Here is an 8,922-nt window from a genome sequence, read left to right as displayed (position 1 = left end):
GCCTGTTTTACAAACTCTGCTTCCTTTGTTGCTTGGTGGGTCCAGGCCCACCTGTGGTTGATCAGTAACCACGACCCTACGTCCAGAGCAGGTGAGGAAGGACAAGTGTCAACTTTGCCAACAAAAACTATACTTTGAGAGCTCCTGAATAAATGTTCTGTCTTGTCCAAACCACAATTCCTCCAGCCTCAAACCTCAAACCTTCTGTTGCAAATGTCTGCAACCTCCTTCATCCCATGGCCATGAGATCCTTGTAACCTCTGGAACTGGCTGTGGAAGGTTTGGGCATCACAGGTGGATCTCCCACTCTGGTTTCACACTCCGCTCTGATAAATCCCTCCTCCAGCTGGAACCTATCCTATTGTATACACCCATGAAGCTTGATATGCAATTTTCCCTACTGTTATTAGAATGTTATTCATTCGGACTCATGATAATGTAACTCCAGTGGGGAAAATGTACTAAACCCCTTAGTAAACAGAAAAAGCAAAACATACAGAAGCTAAAAATCTTATAATAAAGAAAGTGCTGGAAATTGCAATAATGCTACATATACTGAGTGAGTTCACACTTGCAAGGTGACACAATATCATCATTCAAATTTTGTAATCAGTCTCAACAGCCTCTGATGCAGCATTTGAGCTCCCCGCCCTTACAATGTTCTTACCTTGCTGTGAGTTTCTCTATTTATATCAGTTCCAGCTTCACCAACTCCATTTGGCTCCAGTTCATGTTCACTTTGGGAAACCCTGACGTTGAAGATTTTATTCTGGGCTTGTGATACAGCGTGAGATTCAGATGACAATTCACCTTCGGGCCCTCTGTCCCTTGATGCGGAATCAGTTTCCTCAGCTCTGGTCCTCTCTTCACTGCTCTTTGAGTTACACAATAAAAATGTTCTGGAAATAATTCCAAAGCTCCTGTACTTCTTGCTGCTTTTACGTAAAGTGTTTTTCTGACTTCTCTGGGAGGAAGATGCATCCTTTTTCTTCTGTCTGTTGCTACAAGAATAAAGCATTTCTTTCGAATGGCGTTTATCTGGGTTTGCCAGCATGAAGAAACGGATTTATTGCTTTTAAAGTCAACACACGGTTTCTGTAAATGGAAAGAAAATAAAGATTAAGGTACAGATTCAGAACCCTCACTAGCTGTTGAAATAGCCTGTGGAATGAACACACCGTAACTGTGATTTATTACCATTAAATAGAGAACATGGAAATAACCTGATGCAAGTAACTTCAGTTCATCTAATTCATGCATCGATGGGAACCACTTTGGGTCCTAAGCTCTGGGACTATGTCCACAAACAAGACAGACTTGGCTGCGCGATCTCCCGGTTGCCAAACACTAACTCCCTCTCCCATTCTGACCGTTCTGTCCTGGGCCTCTTCCGCTGTCAGACTGAGGCCCAACGCTAATTAGAGGAACAGCAACTCATATTTCGCTTGGGCACCTTACAACCCAGCTTTTTTATTTAACTTCAATTCACCCTTGCGTCCCCCCCTCTCCACGACCCTCCCCCACCCGAGTCATCATACTAGTTTCACTGTCATCCTGCTGAGTTCCACTATCTGTACCACTCGTTATCACCTTCACCACAGCCAACAATGGACCATTGTGGGCTCCACCTTTCCTTGACCATCGTTGCAGACTTTGATTTGTCCTTTTGCATATCTTTCATTCATTTGTTCTCTGTGCCTTTTCATATCTTCTGCTTAAAAGTTCACTCATTTCAATCTTCAACACTTAATGCAAGAGACAACGGCTTCATAAATCTCCACATGCTGTTATTTTCCATCTTTCCCTGTGCAGGAGTTGGTCATAAATTCACATCAGCCACAAGCCCAGTGTGTCTCTCCAACTCCATCCGAAAATAAACATCCTGAGAAAGTATCATTTATTTTATTTATGCCAGCTCTGTGTCCCATCCATGGGAATCTCCCAGTTAACACATCATATGGTCATTACCTTGTGGCTGCTGTTGCTGCTGTTGCTGCTGCTGCTATAGATACAACATGAACTGCACTTCAAAAATAGTTTGGGTTTAAAGCGCGTTAAAGATGATGAAATATGGTTCAGAAATGCTTCAACACGAGTAGACTGTGTAGTTGAGTGTGACATTGCATTATAGAGGCTGCATGTCTGTGTAACTGAATCAGACTCAGTGTTTAAGGCCACTGGCAGCTTACTGCTTCACTCTGGCTCAGGTGAAGTAAACCCTGCCCCGTGGCTCTCACTGGCATTACACCTCCAATAGTGTGGACAGCAGGCACACAGTGGGTAGAGTTGCTGCCTCACCGTGCCAGAGGCCCAGGTCCCATCCTGACTACAGGTGCTGTCTGTATGGAGTTTGTACGTTCCCCTTGTGACCATGTGGGTTTTCTCTGGGTGCTCCGGTTTCCTCCCACACTCCAAAGACATGCGGGTTTGTAGGTTAATTGGCTTCGCTAAATTGTTTCTCGTGTGTAGGGTATAACTAGTGTCCAGGTGATCACTGGTCATCACGGACTCCATGGGCTGAAAGACCCACTTCCACGCTGTATCTTTAATGCTAATCTAAAGAAGTGCAGCTGCCAAATTCAGACCAGACCAGCACTTGAGGTTAACACTATTCCCTTCATGAAATGTTGATGCTTTCCTCATTCCACTGCCCCCGTTCTCTCCCTGGGCAGTACCAGGGGTAGAGTTGCTGCCTCACAGGGCCAGAGACCTGGGGTGCTTGTCTGTATGGCTTGGAAACAGGCCCTTCAGCCCACCGAGTCCACACTGACCATCGACCACCTGTTCTTTGGGCTCGGTGATGAGACTATGTGGACCACGGACCCTTCCCCAGACCATGAAGGAGGTGTGCGGTTGGGCAGGTGGGAGGGGAGATTGTGAAGTGGTGCACTCCCACTGTCATTTACCTGCGATGTTGGGCGATGCCAACACCTCACCTCAGCTCAGTCTCATCCCTGTCTCCACTCCAACTTGGCAAGGCCCAGGCACTCTCTCAGGTTGGAGTCTTGGAGTCAAATCCGATTTTGGAACAGCTCCATCCAAAACCGCAAGAAATCAACCCGCCCATTGGAGGTTCAAAATACAGCTCAGCACCGTCCACTCAGGGGCAGTTCGGGATGGGCAGTAAATGACGGCCTTGCCATCGATAATTGTATCCCAAAATATAAAGTCTCATTAAAAAAAACTAAACTCCAGCCCCATTAATGTTTCAACAAATGTCCTCCTGATCGTGTTAATATTTATCCATCTATAATGCCATCAAGTTGGCAACGGCCACCTCAGTGATGAGATGTCAACCAGATATGATCCAGTAAACATCTTCATATCTATCCAAAAATTAAACCTCACTGTAACTTGTAAATAGTTTCTAATCTGGTGTACCTGGTGTATCTGCTGTACCTGGTGTATCTGGTGTACCTGGTGTATCTGGTGTACCTGGTGTATCTGGTGTACCTGGTGTATCTGGTGTACCTGGTGTACCTGGTGTACCTGGTGTACCTGGTGTATCTGGTGTACCTGGTGTACCTGGTGTACCTGGTGTACCTGGTGTACCTGGTGTACCTGGTGTACCTGGTGTATCTGGTGTATCTGGTGTATCTGGTGTACCTGGTGTACCTGGTGTAACTGGTGTAACTGGTGTACCTGGTGTATCTGCTGTACCTGGTGTATCTGCTGTACCTGGTGTATCTGGTGTATCTGGTGTATCTGGTGTATCTGGTGTACCTGGTGTAACTGGTGTAACTGGTGTACCTGGTGTATCTGGTGTACCTGGTGTACCTGGTGTACCTGGTGTACCTGGTGTATCTGGTGTACCTGGTGTACCTGGTGTACCTGGTGCATCTGGTGTATCTGGTGTACCGCTGTTCAATATTCAAAACCATTGGCTTACTGTCATTTGTCACACTAAAACTTGGCTGCACTAGTTTAGATTAGCACAAGCAACAAACTGATTTGTTAAGGAAGGCAAGAAGTTTCTGTTGTGGGTAAGCAACCTTAATGTTAGAACTGTGATTTTCAGGCAATAATATCAGAGAGAGCATTTTCACCGTCCGATTCCAACAAAAACATTGGAAGTTTCAGAGTTTGCAGAACGTATGAAAGTTCTTTTGAAGCTGGAAGCAAAATGGAGGAGCAGCAAATCCATCAAGTAGACACTGCCGGTGCTGGCTTGGTTCAGTCTGGTGAAGGGTCTCCACCCAAAACATGACCTTATCTCCAGAGACACTGCTTGACCCGTTCAGTTACTCCAGCATTTTGCGTCTATTTTTGGTGAAGTGTTTAGGCTGGAGTTCACTGCCAATGCAGGGAACCTATGGGAATAGAGGTACTGCTCAGGCAAAGCGACCAACAGGAACATCTTCCATAACCACAGCTTACACGGGTGCAGTAGTGCCAACATCTGGAGAGTTCCAAGACAATTCACTGGCTCCACTGCCAGAGTGCCCAGGGCCTGCAGTTTACCGAGTTCAAGCCAAAAAAAGCAATCTATTGCCACAGACGGCGGTGGAGGCCAAGCCAATGGAAATGTTTAAGGCAGAAATTGACAGATTCTTGATTAGTACGGGTGTCGGGGGTTATGGGGAGAAGGCAGGAGAATCAATTTACAAACCCACACCGCTGTCAGACGTGGGAGGAAACTGGAGCATCCAAAGGAAATCCACAAGTTCACAGGGAGAACATGCAAACTCCACACAGACAGCACACACACCGCACCCGCCCTACATAGACACAGAGACACAGCAACATCCCGCCGGGGCCGCGAGCGAGGAACGGTGGATGTTTAGCCGGTGCCGAGTCTTGGTCAGGACACCAGCCGTTCCCCTCCCCTCCCCCTGGCTCTGTCTGAAGAAGAGTCTCTCCAGAGATGCTGCCTGTCCCGCTGAGTTACTCCAGCATTTTGTGCCTATCTTCGAATGGAATCTGTTACATTTGTCTGAGAAGTTAGGGGGGGGGGGGGGGGGGGGGTCTATTTAGCAGCTCATTGTAGAGATGTTGGGAACGGGAGATCACACGAGAGGGTGGCGGACAAACCATCACCGCTGCGCCGGACTTCACACCAACCACACATGTTGGGCGAGGTTTAAACGAATGCAACAAATGTCGGAAGGAACTGCAGATGTTGGTTTAAACCGAGCATAGACACGACATGCTGGAGTAACTCAGCGGGACAAGCAGCATCTCTGGAGAGAAGGAGTGGGCGAGGTTTGGGGTGGTGACTCTTCTTCAGACTGATCCAGGGTGGTCTCTGCGCCCGTTCCCCGTGACTAGATCCCAGAGCCCACGGGATATGTCCACACGTACATCACCCTACACGTGGAGCAGGGAACTGCAGATGCTGCTTTACACCCAAGACAGACACAGAGTGCTGGAGTAACTGAGCGGGACAGGCAGCGTCTCTGGAGAACATGGATAGGTGACGGTTCGGGTGGGTGGGGACCATTCATTCTCCAGCCCTGTCTCCCACCGCTCTACACTTCCACATGTAACAAGTACCCGGCGTTAATGCAGCTAACTCGGCGCAACAATAACCGGGAAACACGACTCAACTCGCTCGCTACTGAAGGACAAGTAACGGTTTACCCGGGCAGGAGTGTCATTGGAGTAGCGCCTGTCTCGACCACGGATGAAGAGCCTGCTGCCTCTGGCCGCCCTCCAGCTGACTGGGATGGGGGCAGAACGCCGGCCTCATGCCCGGGAAGCAACGGAGACTTGCGTTGCCCGCTGTCGGGGGTGGTGTGTGATTTTGAGCGGCTCTCCTTGCCGCTGCAACAGCCGCGTTATTGACTCCAGTGCCCACAGAGAGAGTCGTGGCTGCTCTCCTCCACAGCTCCACAGCCCCACCCTGGGGCTCGCTCTCTCTCTCAATCGCTCACTGACGCACAGCCCACTCCATTAACTCTCTGTTGTCAGATTTACTGACAGAGAGAGAGAGAGAGTTTGTCAACAAGTTTGGTAGAATGAGAAACTTTCTCCGCCGCGGCACGGCCGCTGTCTTGCTGGCAAAAGGGGTTTAGAAAACTCACCCCGTTGGTTCTGGGTCAATGGGAACCATTCATCTGTACCCTGATAGACCCCAGTGACACTAGTAAATACCGCCTTTCATAGCGTTCGCCAGGGCACTCCTGGGCCGGTGGTTGTGAATAACCCCTATGTCGTATAGACCTGCTGTGAATGACAGCATAGAGAGGGAGCCCAAAGCAAACAGCCCAACACAGAGAGAGGTTGATTCAACCACCGGCCTCATGCAGAGGGCAACGAACGCCCAGAACTGTATCCTGACTGGAAAAAAACAGCCACATTATTCACCAGCCAGAATCACCGCCCGCCCGCCCGCTCACTCACAACAGCGTCATGTATTTACATTGCATGTGGTAATACACTTGGTGGACTATTTAATATTCATTAACGTCAATTCAAAATTATATTGCGCCTTAATTCACCCACAATTAGCATAATTGCCTTGTTATTTATTAACTAGAACTTGGGCAGGAATATGGTCAGCAACGTGAACGCGGGCGTTCTTTTCCTTGCACATTTCTACAAAAGCAAGATTTGATTTTTAGTTTAGTTGATGATTGTCAAGTGTAGGGAGATGCAGCGAGAAGCACTTTGAGGAATTCAAAGATTAATTTTAACTGGGAAATAGTTGGGCTATTTAGCCCAATTTGTTGATAGGAGCATTTGTGTAGTTCTAATCAGTTCGTCCACCCTCACCCAATAGCCATGTATGTAATCGAATCTTCAATACTGTTATAATCTGGGTGAAATTGGAGTTTGCCACAACAATGAATCAAGATCACAACCTGAAGTGTTTTTAATGGAAAAGCAAATGAACGGCTTGCTGTATGTGATTCATTCCTGGGCCCATTCACAACATTGGCCAAATTACATCCACCCACTGTCTGCCTCTACAGCCTGACTGACCAATGGACATACTGCATGAAGAGCATCCTCACAGCTCGACATGCTTAAAGGATTTTTTTAGTTGGCACCATCTTACATCTTAACTTTCTCATTCTTGGCCAACTCCTCAAGCCACAGAATGATACAGTGTGGCCACACTGGCCAACATGCCCTTTCTACAATAGTCCCACCTGCCTGTGTTTGGTCCATATCCCTCTAAACTTGTCTAATCCAGGTACCTGTCGAAATGTTTTTAAAATATTGTTATAGTCACGATCTCCTCCGGTAACTTGTTCCATACATCCACAACCCCTTGCATAAAAAGGTGGCCCCTCGGATTCCTATTAAATCTTTTCCACTCTCATCCTAAACCAATGTCCTCTGGTTCTTGCTTCCCCTACCCTGCATAAAAGACTGTGAATTTACCCAATCTATTCCTCTTATGATTTTATACACATCTATAATATCACCCCTCATCCTCCTGTGCTCCAAGGAATAAAATCCTAATTTGTTCAACCTCTCCCTATAGCTCAGGTCAATAGACAATAGGTGCAGGAGTAGGCCATTCGGCCCTTCGAGCCAGTACCACCATTCACTGTGATCATGGCTGATCATCCACAATCGGTTCCCCATTCCTGCCTTCTCCCCATATCGCTTGACTCTACTATCTTTAAGAGCTCTAACTTTCTCTTGAAAGCATCCACAGAATTGGCCTCCTCAGCCTTCTGAGGGAGAGAATTCCACAGATTCACAACTCTCTGGATGAAAGAGGTTTTCCTCGTCTCCGTTCTAAATGGCTTACCCCTTTTTCTTAAACTGTGGCCAGCACCGAGCCTTGCGGCACCCCACTAGTCACTGCCTGCCGTTCTGAAAGGGACCTGTTAATCCCTACTCCTGTCTGCCAACCAATTTTCTATCCATGTTAATACCCTAGCCCCAATTACACATGCTCTAATTTTGCCCACTAATCTGTGTGGGACCGTATCAAAGACTTTCTGAAAGTCCAGGTACACTACATCCACTGGCTCTCCCTTGTACATTTGACTTGTAACTTTGTTCTTATGCTGCAAAAACCATCGGATTAGGGCAGACACAATGCATCTTTCACTGTGTGGTTTACCATGTGTCCTCCACTGTGACTTTAACCTGCAGGCTGCTGGTCCAGATCCTAATGTCATCTCTCGTGTTACTACAGTTACCTGCTCCCTACACAAACTGTGACATTTTGTGCCAGACCAACTTCAGAGAAGGTTTGCAGACTTGCTAGAGTCCTTGATCAATTCTGCAGCAGCACTCACACTGAATGTGACCTGGTTTGATCAGTTCTACTCCCTATAATTAGTTGCAGAAATGTATGGTTAGGGCACTGGAATAACTCCAAAGTTCACGGGTTCAATCTTCCTAAACTATGTGGTGAAATTGAATACAATAAATCATGTTCTATGTTCTTGCGTCCAGGAAAAACGACGGGGAAATCTAGTGGATTACTATAAAAACCCAACAGACTGCCATATTCTTGAGGGGGGACACCAGCTGTTTTCCCACACTCCCACGCACTCCTCCTGCCCTCTGAAGAGTCTTGTTTGAAGGCCATTCTACACAATCTCTACCACCATCTCAGGGCAACAGTGTTAAATTGCCCCAACAACCTGGCTTCCTGCAAAGGCAACTGGAGGCACAGAAACTGTGGCATTCTCTCCTGCACTCTCCCCATATTCCTTTGAGGATTTCAAATATCCGCTCAACATTTATATTTAGAACATAGAAGTGCAGCACAGGAACAGGCCCTTCGGCCCACAATGGCTGTGCTGAACATGAGGCCAATGCAAACTCTAATCTGCCTGCATATCCCTCCATATCCATGTGCCTTTCCAAAAGCCTCTTAAACCTCTAGGAGGTTATTGTTCCTTTCCATGAATGATGCCCGGCCTGCTGAGAATTTTCTATGCATTGTAAGCAATCACTTCTGCCACCTTCTCATTGTCTCCCCTCCTTCACTCGCTAGACCAGCAGGATGCT

The 8,922-nt window shown here is 47.3% G+C and overlaps 2 protein-coding genes across 2 annotated transcripts in view; one reads left to right on the top strand and one right to left on the bottom strand.

Moving 5' to 3' along the window:
• The window catches only part of il16 (interleukin 16), a 43,420-nt gene extending 37,079 nt beyond the window's left edge, over nucleotides 1-6,341 (bottom strand). Inside the window, exons 1-2 of the mRNA XM_055660998.1 lie at nucleotides 5,581-6,341; nucleotides 668-1,095 (exon numbers count right to left, since the gene is read on the bottom strand). Of these exons, the coding sequence (XP_055516973.1) occupies nucleotides 668-1,054 (387 nt within the window). The 5' untranslated portion in view covers nucleotides 1,055-1,095; nucleotides 5,581-6,341. The remainder of the gene's footprint in view (nucleotides 1-667; nucleotides 1,096-5,580) is intronic.
• LOC129712495 (collagen alpha-2(IV) chain-like) lies at nucleotides 3,381-4,865 on the top strand (the record flags this gene model as incomplete). Its single annotated transcript, XM_055660959.1, has 1 exon — nucleotides 3,381-4,865. A coding segment is annotated over one exon (543 nt), but the record flags the coding sequence as incomplete, so codon positions are not given.
• Nucleotides 6,342-8,922: the final 2,581 nt, after the last annotated feature.

The sequence above is a fragment of the Leucoraja erinacea genome, chromosome 33 (genome assembly GCF_028641065.1).
Source record: "Leucoraja erinacea ecotype New England chromosome 33, Leri_hhj_1, whole genome shotgun sequence".
Lineage (NCBI taxonomy): Eukaryota > Metazoa > Chordata > Chondrichthyes > Rajiformes > Rajidae > Leucoraja > Leucoraja erinaceus.
The sequence above is the reverse complement of the archived record's forward strand: the minus strand, read 5'-3'. Positions and strand labels throughout refer to the sequence as shown.